Source organism: Azolla caroliniana, unplaced genomic scaffold, assembly GCF_043228905.1.
Source record: "Azolla caroliniana isolate FFs.n. ecotype wild unplaced genomic scaffold, voAzoCaro1.0.p SCAF_6, whole genome shotgun sequence".
Classification (NCBI taxonomy): Eukaryota; Viridiplantae; Streptophyta; class Polypodiopsida; order Salviniales; family Salviniaceae; genus Azolla; species Azolla caroliniana.
Genome location: NW_028230441.1, coordinates 892,944 through 917,067, shown reverse-complemented (window position 1 = coordinate 917,067; position 24,124 = coordinate 892,944). Strand labels below are relative to the sequence as shown.

General features: G+C 37.2%; 1 protein-coding gene across 1 annotated transcript; it reads left to right on the top strand.

The window, feature by feature from the left end:
- The first annotated feature begins 20,158 nt into the window (after positions 1–20,158).
- On the top strand, positions 20,159–23,863 carry CPB (Subunits of heterodimeric actin filament capping protein Capz superfamily). The gene is made up of 8 exons (XM_087321747.1): positions 20,159–20,432; positions 21,189–21,259; positions 21,972–22,085; positions 22,207–22,292; positions 22,485–22,558; positions 22,677–22,799; positions 23,050–23,145; positions 23,323–23,863. Exons 1-8 carry the CDS (start codon positions 20,304–20,306, stop codon positions 23,452–23,454), a joined length of 825 nt encoding a protein of 274 aa, XP_087177873.1. The 5' UTR covers positions 20,159–20,303; the 3' UTR covers positions 23,455–23,863.
- Positions 23,864–24,124: the final 261 nt, after the last annotated feature.

Genomic DNA, 24,124 nt, shown 5'->3' with positions numbered 1-24,124 from the left:
TCACATCTAGCTCCAAGTTCATCCGTCGCTCATAGCCCCATCATCTGTGTTCCGTCCTAGTCCGCGCTTGGTGTGTCCGTGACATTGGGAGTGGAGGATCTAGAATATCCCACTTAAGTACAAGGTCATATTTAAGGCGTTATAGTCAACACTTTTAACTAGATTCTATCTAGGTAACTACGAAAACACGTTCGCGTTCACAAGTGGAAGGATCGCGCATAAATGGAAGGATAAGGGAAATTTTAGGGCTTTTTCAATGATTTTACAAAACACATTGATACCAGTATCATACATGTTCAAACATACTATGAAAAAGGTTAAAAATCCACTATTTTCGTGATTTAGAAGTAACTAAAAAAAGACGAATTTCAAAAAGATACATTCTCAATTTATATCACAAACTTTACAACCAATGTTATTTTATAAGAAACGATTTTTTAGAAATCATAAGAATTCAAAACACATGCTTTTATATTACTCGATTTGTTACAAGCGGAATGTAGTTACACTTAATAGCCAAATATACATTCATGATCACTCCTTTACGGAGAATCACTACTATAACTAATATACAATGACAATTCCTCCTCATCATCCTCGGATGTACCAATTAGTGCATTATCTTCGTCATAAACCAAATGGTTTGACTCTAGATTATATGTAGCAGATCTCGTTTGCCTTTGACTCGAGCCACCTTGTAGACCTGGTAATTTTTCTTTTATTATATCTATTGTTGACTTCCTTAATTGTCCGGCTTTTGTAAGTGTGAAGTTGTACATGATGATATCCACATCAGAGATATCAAGGGTCAAGGTGTTACGAATGTTTCGCTTCCTCTTCCTACCTCCCCTTCTTGTTGGGCATTCAATCATCCCCAATGTATACTTACCTGTAAAAGCATTTGCACTTCTAGTGTTGTACCAATGAACATTTATAGACTTGATCGTGTTTTCTATTTCATGCATTAGCACTTCTAGAATTTTACCAACCCAAAATTGGTGGCCATGTGAGTTCTCATCAGCCAGCGTTGCAATCAACATCCCCGCGGTGACCTCTTGCAAATTGCCTTGCCATCTAGGTTCGGCTGCTTTGGTCATCCTTGGTCCCACATAAATGTCTCTTTGTTGTGGATGGACTAAGCTGTCATTAATCGCATTTACTAGTTGCTCCGGAGTTCTATTTACGCGATCATGTTGCAGCGACCATGTGAATGGCGTTTCCAAATTCCAATTATCAACAGATACACAATTGTCTATAATTTCTTTCTGATCAATATAAAATACATCCCACCATGACGTGTCTTGTTGTGCGGCATATTTCTTGGCGGCCTCAATATGCTTTCTTTTTTCTTCTAAGGCTTGGAGCCATGACCGTTTTTGTTCCGATACCAAGTCGCTCTGCAACTGTCCTTTCTTCTCAATTGGCATTTGCTTAACTCCATGGACAATTGTACTCGGCATACAAAGTAATAACTGGCAACCACCTTCAGGTTCCCATGTTGTAGAAGATGAATATTGTTTAGCATACAAAAGTGTAGAACCACTTATTCCATTTTTCTTTATCATAAAAATGTGATTGAAACTTATATTGTTTAACTGAGCAAGCACTTTAACATTCCCACCACCCCCATCTGATATATATCTCTTAAAGTCATATACCTCCTTCAAGTGTAACACTTTTGGGCGTGGTGTATATGCATCACAAATGACATCAAATATTTTAGGTAAAGTGAAAGCATCATGCCGAGACAACTATCTGGAGAATGTGCTAAACATCTAATCTATATGGTCATGTGTGTGGCCAACCAAAAGGAAATTGACTTTCACTTTCCTAAACAATTCTAGGTTGACCAACATACTTAGATAGCCAAATACAGTTGAATTTTTGTTCTCTCTAGCAGTATTGTCCAATTGAATGTATAGAACAGGGGGGAAAGGTTGGCCCCAAGACATCAAAACTCGGTGAATCACTGTAACTGTTAGGTTAGGGTCATTGTGAACATTGGGGTAAGTAATGAAGACGTGAGGTCGAACAGACCTATTATAAGCCAAGCATCCCACCAAGTGCATTTGAACAAGGCACTCATCATTGACATCTTTGGGGAGCCTCCGCATATGCTGCAAGCATGTCTTCTTCTGGTCCATGCCATCTATCATTAAGCACATGTATTGTTCGGGCCTCTTCAAACACTTCTCTCTATGATGCATCGCCTTCTTTCGTTCTAAGGATTGTGCCTCACGATGCTCTTGTAGTAACTTCTTACTCGTATCCTTTTCCATTGATGTCTTTGTACCTTTAGCCAAACTTTTAAGATTTGCACAAATGGAGCAATACCCCATACGTACTTTACGAGGAATAATAACATTTGAAAACCGAGCTCTCCATAATCTTGTGAATTGGCTATAGGTGATAGACTTATTACGTGAGCCTAGCATATCAGATCGATAGACATCATAAACTTCCCGACGTGTATAATTATCAGAAAGATGCATCCTACCTGTAGTGGGCATTACTTCACAATTTGACTGAAAGTAAGTTTTCATCCAACCAATAGCATGTCTTCCAATTGCACCTTTCATACTTGGAACCTCTTTACAATTGAGCATCTGATCCCCGCTAAGTAGACGTTGTTGTACTCTATGTAGCCGCATGTTACTAACACATAACGCAATTTTGAATGCAACTCTACATATCTGTTGCGCATGGAAGATATAATACTCGAATGATACTTTGATCCCCGTACATTTGTCAGATACTAGTTGCATATGTGACCCGAGGTAAGTGTCTTGCTCATCACCAGTCATCGAAAAATAGTATCGCCTTAATTCTCGCAACTTTGATTTTCCAATCATAGACATACAACCACGGGCACAACATATTTTTTTGACATCAAATCCAATCTGTTTATCTGATGTCACCAAGCTAAATCTAGCCAGACGAATTCTTCGTGGGATTCTTCTAATATGCATAGGTCTCCCAGATTTCTCTTCCTGCATAGAGGTTGGTGTAACCTTGTTACAATCTAATTCTCTGTTGTGACCATCGCCAATGTTATTCAATGTTTCCTGGGCACTACCTTCATTCTCCGTATCTTTATTAATATCGTATTCTTCAATAGAGAACTCTTCACATGTGTCATTATTTACATTCCCTGTAGATGAGCTCAGACAATATTCTTCGATAGAATATGGTGAGTCTGTCGACAGACAATATTCTTCAATCGAATATGGTGACTCTGTTGACAAACAATACTCTTCAGTAGGAAACGATGAGTCTAATGACAAACAATATTCTTCAATCGAGAACGGTGAATCTTCACTGATGGCTTAAGGTCTAGATAGGGCTCTGTAAGTTATGTGCTTAGGGTAAGGAAAAAAACTAATAAGCTCCTCTCTAAACATATACTCCTCTCTAAACATAAACTTCTCTCTAAACAAAAGCCAAATCAATAGAATGTCTATATTATGTAATATTCTATTAATACAATACATAAAAAAATTATTTTTAATAAAGTAATTGTACTTAAAATATCAATTATTATATAAACTACATCTATATGAAGTTAAATCAAGTATAATATAAATCTAATCATTAACAAGCCATGAATATGTTCGATTAATGTTAAAATCATTGGCTAATTAATGGCACCCATTTTGATATAGAACCTCTCACTCATTGGTTCTTTAATGCTCACCATTTTAAATATTAGACTTATCAATCATTGGTTAATTCATGCCCACATCTTTAATACACAGCATTTGAGAGTCATAAAAATTGTTGCTTTTAGTAATCAATCATTGGTTCATTCATGAACCTCTATCATTGTCTCCTTCATGACCTTTGAAGTCATTGCAGGTTGTTATGACTATAAAAGATTGATCAATATGTTAGTTTGACTTTGTAATCATTAATGCAATCATAAGTTACTCTAGTTAATGTGACTGTGGTTACCAACTAACTATCCTCAAACTTACCAACCTTGGTTAAGGTGACTATGGTTACTTTAACCAATGTGGTCAATCCCTATAAATAGGAAGACCTCGTCATATTTCACTCACAAGAGCGTACAGAGCACACAAAGCACACAGAGCACACAGAGCACAAAGCACCAAAGCGCGATCTCCGCCTCCACTGCCCACATGATCAACCATGTCTTCAAAGAGAATCGAGCGCGAGGACTCCAGGTAGGCCTCTGACACTGTGGACAGTTTTGTAAATATGTTTCGTCGCTCAAGAACTCGATACGCCGTATCGAGTTCCTGTATACAATACAAACTTTATACAGGAACTCGATACGGCGTATCGAGTTCATAATTTGTTTTTGCTTTTTAAACAGGAACTCGATACGGCGTATCGAGTTCCCGTTTAAAGTTTGGATTTTAAACACAAACTCGATACGGCGTATCGAGTTCGTGTTTAAAGTTTACGCCGTATCGAGTTCCTGTTTAAAAAGCAAAGAAAGCACAAGAACTTGATACGGCGTATCGAGTTCCTGTTTAAAGTCCTAAACTTTAAACAGGAACTCGATACGCCGTATCGAGTTCCTGTATAAAAGAAGGCTCTGAAAGAGAAAAATTGTGTTTTTGGGGTAACAATTAATTATTGTGTGGAAAAGATATCAAATTGTCTGTCAAAATCAGTCTTTTTTATGTTGACTTGCCTTACTTTTAAAAAAAAACATGCCATAATTATAGGTGTTTTATGACCTACTTTAGCTTAAAATAGAAGAAAACGATCCACAAATTGCCTTTACGATAGCAAATTCTCCTCAATATAGGTTTGGAATCTATATAAGTCATACCTACTCTTTAAAAGAATATATAACCCTGTTTACTTATTACGATATATATTTTCTAGTTTGAATAGCCCTGCCTAGAATAGATTTTTGAATATAGGACTACCATGTACTCTGAATGCATGATTGATATTTTCACTTCACCACTAATCGCCTGCTAGTGAGAACTATTCTTCATCTTAATATTTATATTTTAATATACAACCTTAATCTACGTGACCACCTAACTTATGTTTTTGCATATACTTTCTTAAATAGGTCGTTTGAGAACTTGTCGGACCGACCCGTGAAGAAAATAAAGCTTCGCATACAGGGTTCTCCAATCGAAGCCCAGACCAAGGTAGCTCTTGAGACCATGAAGAGAGGGAAAAAGCTTCTCTTCAACAAAGAGACAAAATCTCAGCCACATATTGATGTTAGCCAAAAGAAACTTGTCGCCGCTACTGGAGGTGAAGACCTTCCTGACTGTGATCTAACGGACAAGGAATGGTGTATGCAATATGTCGACTCAAAGAAAAAAGTCGTATTGTATACATCAAAGAAGAAGGGGGAGGGGCAGCTTGGAAAGGAAACCCCATTTATGTATGGCCGTATTCTACGATTTGACTACGAAGATGCGGATTCGGCCAACATACTGGTAATGATAGAGTGCTCCAAGGGGGTACGTAAAGCGTTCCTTTCAGAAGACCTTTTAGTAAAGGAATCTTGTGGGCCAGAAGCGTTCAAAAAAGATCTTGAAAGCTCACAAAACCTTATTGTTACCTTGAGGCCTTATATACAAGGCCATGTAACTCTAAGAGATGAAGTGCCCTCCCCATTGAAGGCCACAAAAAGGGTATCCAAAGTCCAGTCAAGACCACCAAAGAAGAAGACAACCAAAATGTCGGACACCGATTCAACAAGTGAAAACGAAGAGGATAATAAGGGGACGCCATGAGCTGAGCTGGCATCGGGTGTTTTGTCATCCGAGCAGAATAAGATAAGGAGAGAGTTAATGCAACGGAAACTGGTCAGGAAAGGGCAAGTGTTTAATTTGCCTATAACACACATCCATCGGCCCCCTATTGATGAAAAAACAGGTCGACGACCACTTGAGATTAGAGAGCCACACCGCATGCATGTTCAAAATCTCAAGAAAAAAATGAAAATTAATCCTCATGCCACTGTGGTGCCTTTTATTGTTATGGTAGATCCTGAAGAATGTGAACCCATTGAAGATTTTGATATTAGAAAGCATGATCAATATAATTATTTTGTCATTGGTGGATCGCATTCAGTAGAGGCACGTCGGCAACTTGTGAGAGAACATCCAACGACTTTCTTCTTCAAGTATGCCGAGTGCAAATTTTATGTTGGGCTCACAACCGAAGAGGCTAAGTTGTTGGCATGGGACCATAATAATGATAATGACTATAGGCAGAAAATGTCGTCCATTGAGCGTATACGGTTCTTCCACCACGAGTATTTAGACGTGAAACAAAAGTTTGGTGTGAAGTTACATCCAGGCCTACGACGTCAATGTCTGCATGAAGTCGGCATTGTGGTAGATGATAATGTTAAGTCTGATGGTCTTCGAAAGTATGAGTCTTGGTTTCAATTGGCGTTTAGAGATGGAGAAGTTTGGGACCTACAAGATCAAATCTTCTCAATGTGGGAGAATAAGGAGGTAAAGGGTCAACAACAAAAGAAATGTAAGGTTGACCCTCAACTAGAGTTAAAGTCACAAGCCGCCAAGAAAATTGACTTGACAATTGAAGAAGCGGCAGACGACATGAAGCTGTCTCTGTGGAAAGCGATGCAAGGTATTAAGGACGAGCAGCTTCTTGTGTCTGTTTTGTCAAGGGTTGTGGCGAAAGATTTAAGCCTTGAAGAAATGGTCACTGAGTTCAATAAGTAAGTCTTTCAAATACTGAAATTGTAGTCTATTTGGTGTAATTCAAAGTTCTAATCTTGATTTCTAATTTTACAGTCATAAGGTGTACATGAAGATCCAAGAAGTTATGATGAAACAACTTGGATGTATAACTTGGGAACAAGTGACCGAGGATTATCCTCTAACGTCTTCATATAAGGCGTTATCGGAGTATTTTATTGCATAATTTCAAGGATTGGGTTAGTATTGATGATTTTTCATTACCCTTTCATCATATGTAGAGCTTGTATAATAATACCTGATGTCCTATTGCTTCTATTAGAATCCGTGTCGAGGCAAGAAACAAGGAGAAGTTAAGGATATACACGATTTCCCTACATCCTTCCTTGCACATCTCGAGCGAGCCAGAAAAGAAAAGGATCGTCGCTTAGTCAAGGCGTACGAAATGGAGGAAGATGGCTCCTTTAAAAAATTTAGCCACAAAAAAGATATTACGAGAGATCTTTACTACAATGTGGTTTGCGGTGATGTCGTCGACTTGATCCAAAAGGTGCCAAAGAAGGAATATATGCTAATGATTGCGGATATTCCTTACGGATTTCGAATGGTTGGGTCATCATACGACGATGAACCGTTTAGGTTTAAACAATTGGAGAAGATGGTCAAGGATTTCGCTGAGCTAACGACTGCATCCTTGTGGCGAATAGTTAACACCAGGTCATTTGAAACAGGTAATATGTCGCATTCTCTTTTTCATATCTTAGTGAGATGTTAAAAAATGCCTTATTTAAGCAGAATTTCAACAAGGCACGACGCATGTGTATGTGGTTTATGAAAACATAGCGAAAAAAAGAACTAACTAATATCACGTCAACAAAATCATTCAACGTATATTCTATCTACCATGTTTTTGTCCAAATCTTAGACAGGGGTGTATTTGTCAACACAAGTATAATAGTAACACGGATCCTTGTGCATATTCTAAAAAGCATGCCCCATTGAATAAGTGACTTCTTCTAATTATGTGTGTATATTTAAATATAATACATCTTAAAGCAAATTGTGAACCTTGCAATTAAGAGATACTACTATGTCAAGAGAAAATTTCCATTGACACGTGATACATGACACTGTCAATGTATAAATAAACTAGTCTACAATAACATTCCAATCATACGAGTAAATGATAGAGTATAAACTTATCTCCGATATACCCCAAATGATAAAGGAGAGTTTAGATAACATGTACACATACAAGTATACTTAATTTCTAAGTTCAATGATTGTTGCACGAAAATTATAAGTAAGCTCAACTTATATATTATGTCAAAATTTAACAATTCATATTGTTCAAAATTTACAATAAGCCATAACCATTCAATCGAATAATAAGTCTGGTAAAGCCGTCTACTCAGGATTAGCTCTTTCATCAGGATTGTCCTCATTGGCTTCGTCAGTACGCTAAGTTGAATTGTTAGTATGTTCAGACTCTGAAACGTCTTCTAATTCAACAAGTTGCCCTGCGTCTTCATCTATAGTTCCACAAGTTTTCTAAAAGTCATCTGGAACATCTAAGTTTTATTGATATGCTTTGCCCCAACTTCTTGGTCTTGATCAGGACAACTCCAGATACCTTGGATCCTCATTTTGATGACATTAACTTGCTCAAGGTCCTTCTCTAATGCAACAGAGTTCCTGATAATCTTTAAGGCGTATGTTTTAGTAGTACATGACAGTAGAATGAAATTGCACAGGTAACATCAAACTGAAGAATAGAATATAACGTTAATCTAAATTGATGTAAGTTTTATATTATATACCTGTGTCAAAAAACTAATCTAAAACCCATTGAAAATTTGAAACAATAAAATTTGAAAAAATAAAAAATCTTGGATTTTTAATTGGAATCCAATGCGATGCACTAGATTTCAGTTGAAAATCCAAGTTTTTTTTTTTTGTGTAATTTTTAAAATTTTTTCCATTAAAAAATAAAAAATGGATTTTCAGCTAAAATACTATGCACTACATTATATTTTAGTATATATAGCTAGAATCTAATGCAATGTGTTGGATTAGAGTCGAAAATCCTTTTTTCTTTTTTCTTTTTCCAATGTTATTTATTTATTTATTTTCCATATAAAATAATAATAAACGGCTTTTCAACTGAAATCCGATACACTACATCAGATCGTAGTCTATATAGATAGACATTGATGCATTGCATCAGATTTTAGCTGGCAATCCTCTTTCTTTTCAATTGTTTTTCATTTTTTCAAAAAATAAATAAAAATATATTAAAAAAGTGGATTTCCAACTGAAATCTAATGCAATACATCGAATTTCAATTAAAAATCCAAATTTCTTTTAGGTTTTTCATAAAACAATGAGATAATAAAAAAATATTACATTTTCAACAAAATTTGAACCATTGAGTCGAATTTCAATTGCAAATTAATGTTTTATGAAAAAACATAAGAAAAATATTGGACTTTCAACGGAATGCATCGGATTTCTGTTGAAACTCAGTGATTTTGAACGGAAATCCGATGCAGTGCATCGGATTTCCATTGAAAATCCTGTTGAAAATGATCTATTTTCAACGGGAATCCGATGCACTGCATCGGATTCCCGTTGAAAACACATCATTTTAAATGGAGAAAATCACAATTTGTTTATTTTTAACACTTTTTTAGAGAAAAATATAAACAAATAAGAAAATTTGTAAACAAACAAGAAAAAGTGGACTTTCAATGGAAATCCGATGCAGTGCATCGGATTTCCGTTGAAAATCCATTTTTTTCAATTCCTATATATTTATTTATGATAAAAACAAAAACAATTCAAAACAAATTCAAAATATCTGAAAATTTGGAAACAAATAAGACAAAATGGATTTTCAATAGAAATCCGATGTAGTGCATCGGATTTCTGTTGAAAACCCATTTTTTGCAATTTTTATTTATTTATTTATGGGAAAAAATGAAAAAAAAATTTAAAAATACAAAAAAATATTTTAAAATATGAAAATTTGGTAACAAATAGCAAAAAGTGGAATTTCAATAGAAATCCGATGCCCTTTGAAAATTCATTTTTTCAATTTCTATATAGTTATTTATGAGAAAATAGACAAACAAAATACCAAAAAAATTCTAAAAACTATGAAAATTTGGAAAAAAATAAGAAAAAGTGGATTTTCTACGGAAATCTGATGCAGTGCATCGGATTTCCATTGAAAATCTATTTTTTCAATATTTAGTTATTTTTTATATAAAAAATTTAAAAAAAAAAAAAATTTAAAAGCAAATTTGGAAAAAAATACGTAAAAGTGGACTTTCAACCAAAATCTGATGCAGTGCATTGGATTTCCGTTGAAAATCCATTTTTTCAATTTTTATTTATTTTTTTATGGGAAAAATAAAAACAAATTCAAAAACAATTCAAAAAATAAGAAAATTTTCAAAAAAATAAGAGAAATTGGATTTTCAATTGAATCCAATGCACGGAATTGGATTTCCATTGAAATCTAATTTTTCAATTTTTATTTATTTATTTATGGGAAAATGTTTTATTTTTTCAATTTGTATTTATTTATGTATTTTCGGGAAATCCATGCAATGTATCATATTTTAGTCTATGTAGCTAGAATTCAATGCAATGCATTAAAATGCAAGAGTATTTTTTTAATGGAAATTTTTAAAAAAATTCCAAGACTTACAGGAATCTGATGCATTATATCCAATTCTAGATGTATAGAGTAAAATTCGACATGTTGCGTCAAATCTAGATGGAATGAATCGGCTTTCTGTACGACATCAAAGGCTTACTATGAGAATCTAAGAAAAATGGAAAACATCTTTAAGACATTTTTTAGATTCTAATGATTTTGGTAGAAAGCTTCTCTCACATAATCTAATCTTGTAAATGGAAAGTACATAATGAAATATCATAACCAAAAAGTGAGGAGGAAAGATGCATCAAGCACATCTACTCTTACATTGGATAATGTTTATATATTAGTGTATGACTTATCTTTGACCAAAACAAGTTATCTGTGACAGACAACAATGAAGATACTAAAAGAGGATCTGGAATGTGGCTTCAGACACAACACAAAGACAAACAAGAAGCATGACTCATAAACTCGATGAGGTTGGATTGCAATTGGATCAACACAATGCATTAGTTGCCATTGATGATGAGGATGAGACCTCATAAACTCGTACTAGTTCATCTAATGGGTATGAAGATGATGACATAAACTTGAAAAATGATTGTCCTGATACGTTAACTATAAATATTGTATTGCACATCAAGATTTGGATTCAGAATTTCTATAAATATTGGGGTTAGTCATTTTGGACATTCATTTGTAAGTTTGGCATGTCCATTATTTAGGCATTTTTTTGAACACCTAAATTTCCGTACATGTTAAAAATCAATATATTTTTGGGTCATTTTTAAAATTCCTTTACGCATGTGGCGCCCCTTTTTGTGAATCACCCTAATTTGTGTCATTTTTTGATGGACAGTTCTCAAAATGCGACATATTACCTGTTTCAAATGTCCCGGTGTTAGTTGTCTTTCATAGTATGGACCAAGGGTACTCGGTAGCTCAAGCTTTGAGATTCGTTGCCATGGCATCGAGAACCTTGCATGGTAAGGATAATTTATAGGTGTCTTTCACTATATTGCATTTCTTAAGGTTGTTCAATCTATTCTTAACTCGATGTATTATTTTTTATAGGATCAAGACCAATGTAAATAGAGGGCCAACTTTTCAGTTCGTTAATGCCATTGAATACATAACGGTTGGCTAATTCGATGAAATTAAGAAACAGAGAATCAAGGAGCATTCTAATGAAGTGGGAGGTTCAAATCTATTGGTATATCCAGCAGTGACACGGAAATTGCGACATGTCACCACGACATACCAAAAACCTCAACGACTTATGATGTGCTTGATCGAGATGTTTTCTGTCGAAGGAGACTGGATATTAGATCTCTTTTCTGGCACAAGTATTCCTCGAACTAGGGTAACGATCTTGAGATAACCAATCCCTTTTTTTCTCGTTTGACAACTAAATCTTCTTGTTACTTACATCACAGGAACAACGTCTGCATGTGCATTGAAGCTTTTTCGAAATACAGTTGCATTGGAGAAGGACGAGGACCAAGTTATATTTATTAACATGCAGATTAAGGCTTTGTGGGAGTGCCCAGACCAGGATGAGGAGGTCGGTGCAAAGAACCTCGCTAATACAAAAAGGTTTCAACCTGCTTCGCGAGAGCCTATTCCTCCGTTAGCTGGCGAACCGGGGGAGCTAATAGAGCTTGATGATGAGCTTATAGAAGATATTTCGTTGGCTCGGCTAACAGGGGAAACCAATGCACGTATAGCCGAAGACAGTTCTACACAAGATGATGAAGAAAATGACGTTGATGAATTGATTGCTATGTAATAGACTCTATGAAGAAAATGACACTGACGATTTGTTAGGATTTCACATTATTAATACAAATTTTGGGTTTTACCTAGTGGATTCTATTCTTTATAATCTTCTATATGTTTCAATTTTATTTTTATATACTTGGTTAGTAGATTTATGACATTGGTTTCACCGCGTGCATAGCTGACTACCAAATTTATGGAGAAACATGAATTAGTTTAAATTGAGGCTGATTTTGGTCCAAGCTAACCTTAACAGAACATGGCCCTATAATTGTTGCCATGACTGTCCATGTTGTTATTATGGATCTTTGTCTTCTATTGTTAAAACTATTATGTTTCTATTCCATTGCTACTTAGATTGTGTAGTGTGTTGATAATGGTTCCAGTTGCGTTATCGTTCGGAGTTTGATCCTGTGTGAATCACCTAAGCAATAGAGTAGATCAATTTTAAATACAGGTATGAAAGCCTAATAGGTTTGTTATTTCCACGACATTATCCTAAAGTTCACTGCCTTACATTGTCCACAATTATATACATATGGTTTGATCCCATATGAACAAACTGAGGAATAGATTAGATCAACTTTAAATACAAGTATTGAATACTTTAATAAGTTAGTTATTCCAATCACTTATCCTAATGTGCACTATCCTACATTTTCCACAATTACATACATGCACGTATGGGTCAAAGTATAAATTATAACTCATTTTATTAGTATGGATACAAGTACACCTAATATTTTTGTGAAACTTACCTAATTAATATAAGTCTTTAAGTGAGTGTTTCCCTTGTCGCACAGTAGTGACATATTGAGCCATAGTTGAACTTTATTATGCCTACATTAACTTATCAACGTGTCTAAACTTGCATGATTTCTAATGATCTCCACTCGTAGATCTATCATGTATTTTTATATTTGCAAATTCTCATCAAGTTGAGGAACATGTGATACTAGTGCATCCAATTTTTGTAGAGAGGGTGTATTTGCTTCGTTTTAAGAAGATTCTACAAGTGGAATGCGCAATCCTTCCACCTGTGAACGCGAACGTGTTCGAAGTTACATGGTTGACTAACTAACTAAACTAAGTTGAGCTTGATCTCTCAACAACAGAAAACCATCATGCCAATAGAACTGATTATAGTCATGACAAGGGTTTTTCGACTATGAGCAAGAAGTATGATCCGAGACGATATGATCCAAAACATCGTTGGCGAATTCATCAATGGCCATATGATCTTGAATGGAATCTTGATGTGTTGTTATGGCATTAGCTGCCATTAATCTTAGGCGATCAGGACCCAAAAGGATTTGTTTTTATGCTCAAATGTGGGTTCCCTAGAACGAAGTTCCATATAAGAGCATCGAGAAAGAGCATCTACTTTGCCTTGCTGCATTTGCACCTAGGACGATATATGATTACAAAGTCGAAGTGAGTCAAAAATTGTGCCCAACGGGCTTGTCTTCGATTCAAGACTCGAGCATTTTGGAAATATATTAGGTTCTTATTATTGTTGTAGACAATGATTTGTTGAGAAGAAGCTTCTAGAAAATGTCGCCATTGTTGAAAAGAATCCACAATTGCAAGAAGTTCTTTGTCATGGATCTCATAGTTGATCTCTGGAACTTCAAATTTTCAGGAATGAAAGGCGATCGGGTGTAGTTGTTTGTCATCTCCAATCTGTGATAGAACACTCGCTAGTGCAAAGTTGGACACAACAGCTTCAAGGATGAAGGCTTAGGTGTTTTGTTGGGTCGACATGTGCCAAAATAGGTGTCGTCATAAATGCTTGTTTTAAACTTTCAAATGCCTCGATTGCATTTGAACTCCATATGAATGGTTGATTCTTGTGTGTGAGTTGAGTGAGCGGAAGCACAACTTTGGAATAATTTTTAATAAACTTCTGATAAAAATTTGCAAACTCAAGAAAACATTGCACGTCACACATTGAAATGGGTGTCTGCCAATCTAAAATTGTTTGAACCTTCATGGGGTCCATAGAAATACCATATGATGATACAACATACCCCAAAAATTCCACTTGATTCTGGCCAAAACTACACTTTTCTAATTTTGCGTAGAGACCATATTCTCGTAGTCGATGTAGAACCTGACAAACATGTTTATCATGATCCTCTTGGTCTTCGAGTAGATCAAAATGGCATTCAGGTAAACTATGGTGAAGATATCGAGAAAATCTCAAAAAATATCATTCCCCATATGCTAGAAAACTACAAGTACATTCGTGAGACCGAATGACATCATGGTATACTCGAAATGTCTATAGCGAGTGCGAAAAGCAACCTTCTATTCATCCCCCAGATGAATCCGAACTAGATTATATGCACCGCGAAGGTCTAACTTCATGAAATATTTTGCTCCACTGAGACGTTCCAAAAGGTTCGAGATTAATGATAGACTCACATATCTATTCCAGATAGTCACTTTATGTAACCCTCAATAATCCACGACCAACCGAAGAGACCCATTTTTTTTCTTAACAAAGAAGATAGGTGCACCAGCAGGGGATCTAGAATGTCGGATGAATCCGTTTGCCAGATTCTTGTCAATATATTCCTGCATAGTCTCTCGCTCTACAGGTGAGGGATTATAAATTGACCGCTATGGAAGTTCTTTCCCTGGTTGTAAGTCAATAGGTAGTCGTATGGCCAATGCTTTGGCGATGTATTAGTTTGAGAACTTTTTGTATTTCACTAGTAGTTTGATATCCGACTCATGTAAGATAGGTTATGGAGTTGCTACTATTGCGAATACGAACATGTCCTCGTTCCCCCCTTCCGGCGTAGAGAGATGGTCGATAACGTATGGGATCCAGTATCAAATGTCGGAGATTTGAGGGATGCAAGTTTCATTCTTTTTTCTTGGAACTCCTCAAATGTTCTTTTCATCCAATCAATCTTCGGGTTATGGAGCTCAAACCGAGGGAGACCTAGAACTAGTGGGTGTTATGGACTACGAATAACATTGAAAGAGATTATGCTTGCCAAATCGCCATGAACTACACGAATGGCTCAGACTCTTCGACTATATCACTTGATGCTATAGGGTGTCCATCAATGACTCCTACGGCTACTGGGTTCGGGAGCTTATTCAAGGGGATGTTTTGTGTCAATGCTCACGATCCATGAAACAAGAGTTGGCTCCGGAATTTAGGAGGGCGGAAGCTAGGACTCGATGACATGTAGATGTGCTAAGCTCAACTTGTGTAGAAAAAACTCCACTAACTTGATTTGATGAAATGGAACCACGACTAGGAACCGACTCTACATATCTAGGATGGTCCAACCAAATGGCTCCTATTTTGCCTGGACTTACTCGTTTAACACATCCTCTAATTGGCTCAAGACATCGAATCTATTCTCATGGCATGTGCTATTAGGCTTAATTATGTTATTAGAAGAAATAATAGAACTCGAAGCAAGGTTGTCATGTGCACTTAGTTGGTATACTTGACGTCTAGGTTTTATCTGGACAATTCACGGCTATATGTCATGGAACACCACAATATAGGCATAGGCGGTGTGCTCAACGTTGTTGCTTCTCAACATCTGATAATGGCCCTTGACGCTGTGTTGACTTTATTTCCATCGGAGTTGGGTCGTCCCTCGTAATAGGACTAGAAACTTGTGGAGGCGTTGCGACTACTGAAGCATACGTCTGTTTCGGTTGACGGTGTAACATTTGTTGGCGCTCAGAACATCGCTCAAATAGGCGATTATCACATTGCACAACTCGACTAATTGCCTCTGTAAGAGACTTGCATCTTCAAGAAAAGTAAGAAGAAGATCTTTGACATAATTACACAAACCTTGACGGAATTGATCCATTAACGTCACCTCATCCCAAGGGACATCGCATGCCAAGAGATGAAAATTGGTTGCATATGCCGACACGGGACAATCTCCTTGTCGGAGTCTTCAAATCTTGTTTATTGCCGTTGTCGAGATATCAAGCTCAACTAGGTTTAGCTATTTAGTCAACCATGTAACTTTGTAGTTACATAATAAGAATCTAGTTGAAAGTGTTGTCCTTAAAGCCTTAAATAGGATTTTGTACTTGAGTGGGATACATTCTAGATCCTCCACTATCAAGTTCATTGTACCTATATTCTCCTCACACATGTGCACCCTTGCACATGAGATGTATATATACCACATTGTGGGTATCATTGTATTTTGATGATCATTAATATAGAGAAAGGTCTTTAGCTACACTCTTGTTAGTAACTTCTCCTATCTCTCATCTCACACACATACACACACATATCGTATAATCTTCCGTTGCTTAACTACTCACATAATTAGTTACTAATTAACCCTTAGTTAATTACCACTTAGCCCAACCAACTCTTCGTGATTGTGTGTTCGAGATGCCCGTGGCTGACAACAAACCAAGCTATCCGCTACCGTAGTGCCGCTACGTAGCACGTTTACATGACCGAAGGAAGAAAAACCAAAAAGCAAGACACTACATCAACATGAACATAGAAATGGGTAGCTCGCTCCCTAGTGAAAAGCTAGACCGAAGCAATTTTTCATCATGGGAATATAAGATGAACCAATACCTAGTCGGCCAAGGGTATTGGAGCTACATCAACGGTGCACTCCAAAACAAACCCAACATCACAAATGCAACCTACCCAACATGGGAGCAAGGATCAAGTCGGGTAATGTATTGCTTGGCAACATGTGTCCACGATCACATGCTTAGCCACATTCAAGATGCCAAGACACCTAAAGAAGCATGGGAGAACTTGAAGAAAATCTTCGCCGCCAACACGACCGCCCGCAAGCTTCAATTCCGACAAGCGTTGAACAACATTCAACAAAAAGATATGTTTGTGTCAGACTACACTGCCAAGATCAAGAGCATTTGCGACTGACTTAGCTCCATCAACATAAACGTCAACGAAGATGAGATGGTTCAAGTATGCTTGGGCGGCCTCGCACAACGATTCGACCCGATAAGGACGACAATTTTGGCAAGGGAAACCCATCCTTCGTTCTTCAACCTCCAATCAATGTTATTGGTCAAAGAGAACCACGTCCAAACCAAGACCAAGATGTCTAAAGGACAAATGTTCTTCTCGAATTCGGATGGTGGCCGAGGATGAGGTTGAGGCAGTAGAAGAGGTCAATTCGGTCCATCTCACAAAGGGAATTCAAACATTCAACAAGAAGACGGAAGTCATCGAGGAACCTTCAGAAGAAGGGGGAGCTTCCATGCCAAACAAGTCGGCAAACGTGGCCCATTACTTGCAACTATTGTGAGAAGGTCAACCATCGCGAAGAGGAGTGCCGAAAGAGAAGAAGAGAGTCGGCTTCCACATGCCGACAACTCACAAACTATGCCACCAACTCTGAATACGACGACTATGGTTTGATAATGAGACATAGAGCGAACTCTATGACGGCCTCCAACTCCACAAGCACCTCCAACTCGGAAAATGTGTGGTTTGTCAACTCCGGCGCCTCACATCATATGATGTCACACCAAGAGTGGTTTCGTGAGTTAAGAACGCGGGATCGACCTAGCTATCTACCCCTCTCAATCAAAATCTCAAGCTCGATGCTGACTCTGGCACTACAAAGTGCGAGCCGACTCAGTACCGTCAACTGATAGGCAGCTTAATCAATCTTACCATCACACGACCCGACCTCAGCTATTCGGTCGGTCTACTTAGCCAATTCATGTCGAATAAGAGAGTACTCAAATATGTTCGTGGGACGATGGATTACAACATCATGTATAAGTGGGATACGATCATTCGGCTTGAAGGGTACACAGATGATGGGCCAGCTATAAGGCTGATAGACGATCAACGTCGGGATTCGGCTTCTCACTCGGCCGCAGAGCCATCTCATGGAGTAGTAAAAAGCAGTTGATAGTCGCATTATCGAGCACAGAGGCCAAATACAGAGGCGTGGTCGTTGTCGCATGCGAAGCTGTTTGGCTGAAGCATATATTGAAGGATTTGAGCGCTCCCATCAAGGATCTGAGTCGCCTATACCACGACAACATGAGCAATATTTATCTGGCTCGGAACCCGGTGTTCCACGCGCGCACAAAGCATATCGAAGTGCACTATCACTTCATCCGAGAACATGTCCAGGCTGGAGAAGTCAATCTACAACACATCAACACGAACCTTCAGGTTGCTGACATCTTCACTAAGGCCTTAGGGGTTGACAAGCTCAGGCAATTTACATCGGACCTTGGTCTCACAATAACCGCATTGTCGAGCTTGAGGGGGAGTATAGTAGCAGCCGAAGCCGAACAGTAGCCAATTAGTCGATCAAAGCCAACCTGAGGAGTCGAAGTATGATGATGACAATCGAGTCGAACAAGGAGCACGAAGCAACAAAGCCGAAACGAAGCCAAACAACAAAACAACCTCTCCGACAATCAGAAGTTGTGTTCGAAGGGCCGTGCTGAGAGTCGAACCCAACTTCCCCAATGAAGTGCGTTCACAGTAGTAGTGGACACACTAGGCTAGTTTTGTAAATAATAGAAAGGGTAGTTGCCCTAGACTAGTTGGTATTTAAACCAACCTTTTGTAACTTAGTTACTGTTGGATGTTATCATATTTTTCACTAATATAGTTTCTTGTTCTAGTCTCTCTCTCTATCTCTCCCTTTTCTCTCTATGCATCTTACGTACTCACACACAGTTTACTTCCGCTGCACAACATCACCTACGTCACCCATTTCTCTACACCATCCAACTAAGTCTTTAATGAGTGGCCATAGTGCCAACCACTTGAGCAACACCACAAACCCATCACATAAGGAGGTTGTTCTCTCTTGGGCACACATGAAAGCTAATAGGATGACAACAAAAGCTTAATAATGAAAGATTCCACAACTAACTAGTCACGATTGGCTAGAGGCTCTCCACCACCTACACCATTTGCCCTTTGGTCTAACATCATCAAAACCAAATACAAGAGCACTTCCACATCTAAGATGCTAGCCCGATGTTTGATGTCCTCACATAATTATGGTTTTGTTGGACATCCAATGCTACAAACTTAGACATCCTACAAGTGACCATGGAAGCATGATGGTAAGAAGGCAAGTTAGGTATTTCACAAATGTCAAGGATGTGTGACATTTTGGGGTTTCACCCTAAACACATTCTTCATAGGCAAGAGTTGTCCTCCATGCCGAAATTGTTACACAATGCTAGAATGATGTTGCTCTAATACTAAAGATAGGATGGGTATGATTGTCAAGACATCCCTAAGGTTATTGATGATAGTGCTGATCACTCAGTCAAGCTTCACTTAAACTCTTTTATAATCAGAACTAATAATGATACAGAAACTTCCGTAAGAAACTTAGTGCATATATTTTATCGGTGTTAAAGTATCGAAAGATGCAATTAAGAAAAGCTACACATATTTTCATCACTGATATAATCAAGTTCATACAAAGAGGGTTCAAGTTCTGAAGATGAAACAATTGGAGACATGGACACTTAGTGTGGAATGATTAAGGTTCGTCGAACCAAATTCAAGAGTTGATCGAGTGTAATGTTTAAAGGACATTATTACATCATTCTTCAAATAATTTAAATTGATATGGTACCTTCCCAACTTTTCTTTTTCTCCTTATTTGGGATTCCTTCCACTTTTTCACTTTCCCTTGTTCCAAATGTTATTTTTCTTTCTCAATCTAAGTTTATAGCCTTGTTTTGGATTTGGTTACTATTATGTCTACATCTTGAGATTCTTCTTGTTGGGATGAGGACTTTTGAACACTCTCCTTTGAACAACCTCGACAACCTTGATTTGAAGAAGGCTTTGCGTGACGTGTAGATCCTCGTGTATATTACTTTTATAACAGAAACTGGACGTGGGGATTGGGCTTGATAGGCGTGCCCGAGTTTATAAAGGTTGTTTAGTGGAGGCGAGAAGGTCATGGGTTCAAATCGAGGCCGGACGAGGAGGCAAGAAAAACCAAACCAAAGAAGAGAGAAGACGGTATATATTGATATTATATATATATTTGTTCATTCATGCTAGGAGTGGTTGAAATTCTGACAATGTGGGCAAACAGCTCCTCTGTTCCCAAAACGAAGCTTCTTCAGGAATCATTTTTCTGATCCTTGTCTCTGCCAGGTAGCGACGCAGGAAGAAGGGACAGAAAGACGGTGAAACTATGGAAGCTGCCATGGGTCTGCTGCGCAGGATGCCTCCATCCTTGTCAGGGACAGCTCTTTCATCCTTACTCCTTCTCCTTCCCCACCATTCTTCCGATCTCCTCTCCCGTGCCGATCAACCCCTCGAGGTAATTCTGTTTCTGTGTTCTGTGTGAGAGTGATAGAGATGATTTTACTTCCTAGTTAGCCGTTGATTTGTCTAGATATATCAGCTGTGCGGTTTTCTTGTATAGGCATATATAGATCCAGAGTGAGATTACTTTCAGTTGATCTGCTGATATATGCATGTGTATACGTGTATGCACATCTTTAGTTTATATATGTGTATATATTTGTTCATGTATGCATACATTGATCATAGAGTGGCATCTTTCTGTTGATCTGTTATATATAAAGAAATATGTATGCATATATGAACGACCATATACAACATACGTGTAAATGACCATATATGCATGCATTGACCACAGAGAGACGTCTTCTGTTGATATATGCATTTATATAAAGGCATATATGTGTATATGTGTGCTTATTTATACGCACATCAATTAGAGAGAGAGGTCTGTCTGTTGATCTGCATATATAAAGAAATATGTATCTTTGTGTTTGCTCGTAGATTCGTACATTGATTAGAGAGATCTTTCTGTTAATATGTTGATACACACATACACATACTTATACACACAAATATACAAAGGGAGAGAGTGGGAGAGATTGCTAGCTATCTGTTGATATATGCACACAGACTCTGCATCTTATCAGAGTTGGCGATTTGTTCATGGATGCATTCACAGATTGGAAAGTTCTTTCTGATTATCTGGTCACACACATGGAAAGAGAGAGAGAGAGAGAGAGAGAGAGAGAGAGAGAGAGATGATTTGTAGGTTCTCTGGGACAGTGGCAGTGGCAAACAATTTCTTTTGTGTGATTACAACCGTGATGGTGACTCCCATAGGTAAGCTACAAAGCTTTTCTGTTTTAGTTTCTGTTTAGATTATGTCTGATTTTCCTATGATGAGAAATAAAAGACCCTTCAACAAACGCTTTTTGTTATTGTGGTTTAATTGCTTCTAAACTTCTTGCTATAAAAAGAAAAAAACCTAGTACCAACCTTATGGAACTTACCAAAAAAACAGTTTTTCTTTAAATTGTGAAGAAAGAAAAAGCTCAAGCATATGATCTTAGAGTAAGATGTTCTTTGTTTCTTAAATAACTGATGTATTTTGTCCCAGTGGTAATTTTATATGCTAATTCTTGCTTGTATATAAATCACATCCAATTCTTGAAATGAATTTCCATGCTTCATGACATTTAGAAACCTATCTTTCTAACTTCTACCTGATCTAGAAAGTAACAAAGAGTACTTAGGCCGACACTAAAGGCAATTCTATGATCAAAACAATTCTATCGTTGATACATTTGAAATAATGAAGATAAACAATGGATTTAGCTCGGCTCAGTCAAGAGTATAGCTTTGTTCTATTTTCAAGGTAGATATACTGTCTATGTGCATGCATTGATTTTGGGTGTATGGGTTCTCAATGACATTGCACTTGTTCTCAAGCTCAGACATCCTCTGAAAGGGCACATTAAAATTTAGGAATATGATTTACTGATGCCTTTCTCTCATGATTTGGTGGGTCTTTTGCTAATGGTGTAATGTCCAGGTCACCCTGGTCGAATGCCTACTTTCCACCTCTAGAAGATGGTGTATTACCATCCCCTGCATTGCGAGCTCTGGAAGTCGAAGCAAATGAAATATTTGCATTATACCGTGACCAGTGAGGTTCTTTCCTTTCCTTTTCCAAATTTTCTTTCTTAACATATGTACATGTATTCACCAACATCGTTAATGTAGAATTCACCATATAAATTTTCACACATATTTATTTTGTTGTATAGATATTATGAAGGTGGCATTTCATCTGTGTATCTGTGGGAAACTGATTCTCCTGAAGGCTTTGCTGCTTGTTTTCTGATAAAGAAAGGTAAGTGTGCTTTTTTTATCCCGATATTTAACATTTCCATATTCTAGTATTTACTATCACCACAGTATGAAGCACTTTTTGCATGATTAGGATGAAGATTATGCATCTTGCTATGATAGTCAAGTCTGAACATTTTAACAGAAAAATATGCCTTGATTTAAAAAAATGTATTAATGTTTTTATTGTGTGAAGATGGTTCTCAAAGTGGAGACGGTCGACGTGGCTTGTTGGAACATGGCTTGTGGGATGCGATTCATGTTATAGAGGTAAACTTACACTTTGGATGTTCAAGGAACATACCATATCAGATGGCATATTGCTAATGATGATGATGGTGGTGGTGGTGGTGACGGTCGCCATGATGATTTGTCAACGTCCACATAGGTGGAGAAAGCTGATGATGAAGCCACTGCACATTATCGCTTGACTAGCACTGTGATGTTATCAATGGCATCCAGCACGAGATTTCAAGGATCCTTTAACCTTTCTGGATCTATCACTCGTCAGGTAATTTCAGTGCATATTCCTGTTGAGTTTTAAAGGTTGCAGATTCCAATTAAACCTCCAAAAAAAAATTCTAGGAAAGTTTGAGACAATGTAATACTTATTAGGAATGATCTGTTATTTTCTGTTTTGTTGTAGAATTTGTAGAAAATAATAAGAGATTTTACTTCAAGATAGAGGAGAGGGTCCCTACTTCAATCTTCCTATGGATACTCTAATGTCTCACGTGTAATTATGTGGCAAATGCTTCCAGATGGAAACTGACTTTTCTCTCTCTGAGGGACACTTGAGCAATATGGGAAGGATGATTGAGGACATGGAAAGCAAGTTGAGAAATGGGCTGGATCAGGTAAGACAGTTTTATTCACTCACAGCTCTTTTGTTGGGTTTCTTTTTTCTTTCGTGTTCAGATATATATACATTCGATTAGTCAAAATTTATCCCTACAGCTTTATTTTGATATTGAGCTTTATAAATCAAATGGATTTATGTGTTCTTTTTATAATAGTTATTTTGTTGATTCTAGGTTTACTTTGGGAAAACTAAAGAAATGGTTTTCACTCTACGGGAGCCATTGGATACCTTAACTGCAACCTCTGCAACAGGGCAGAGTATTCAACAAGATTTGATCAATGATATCATCAGAACAAGATCATGAATCGTCACCTCCAATTGAATAACTAAACAAAGATTTAATTTCTTTCTTGTTTATCTATAGACCCGATTAAGACCCAATCAAGAAGTTATTTTATCAGAGATTTAAGTTCTTGTTCAATTTTCTTTTGCCCGAGACTTTTTTTCTTTATGAATGCTAGATGATGTGTATAACTTCAGCTTCCTTGCTATCTACTTATTTTGTGTTTCTCAAAGTAAAAAAATATTGAATGTCGTTTTACTGTGATAAGATTTCATTTTTGAAATGTTCCCACTTCAATGCTGGAACATGTCTTTGATGATTGGGGAAAGGCAAAAGAAACAGTATTCAGATATTGATGGTTAAAATTCTGGCTAGCCATGAGTGGTAATGTCAGGATTTTTTAATGATATTGCAAATACTTTCTATTGTATATACTCGGTGTTTGTGGTAAGATTTGAACTGGTTTAAGAAACAAGAAAAGGGTAAGACTGAAATTGAAGGAAGTGAAATCAAGAGCAAGAAAGAGGGTATATAAGCCAACAAAATATTATCGATCCATATGTATTACAATGGATATGAATCTGTAAAGTGAAGGCTAGTCCACATCTATGTATGTGAGGATACATTCAAGAAAATTTTAGAGGATTGCCTCTGTGTTGTAGATGAAACCACCTTGCTTGTACATCCATAG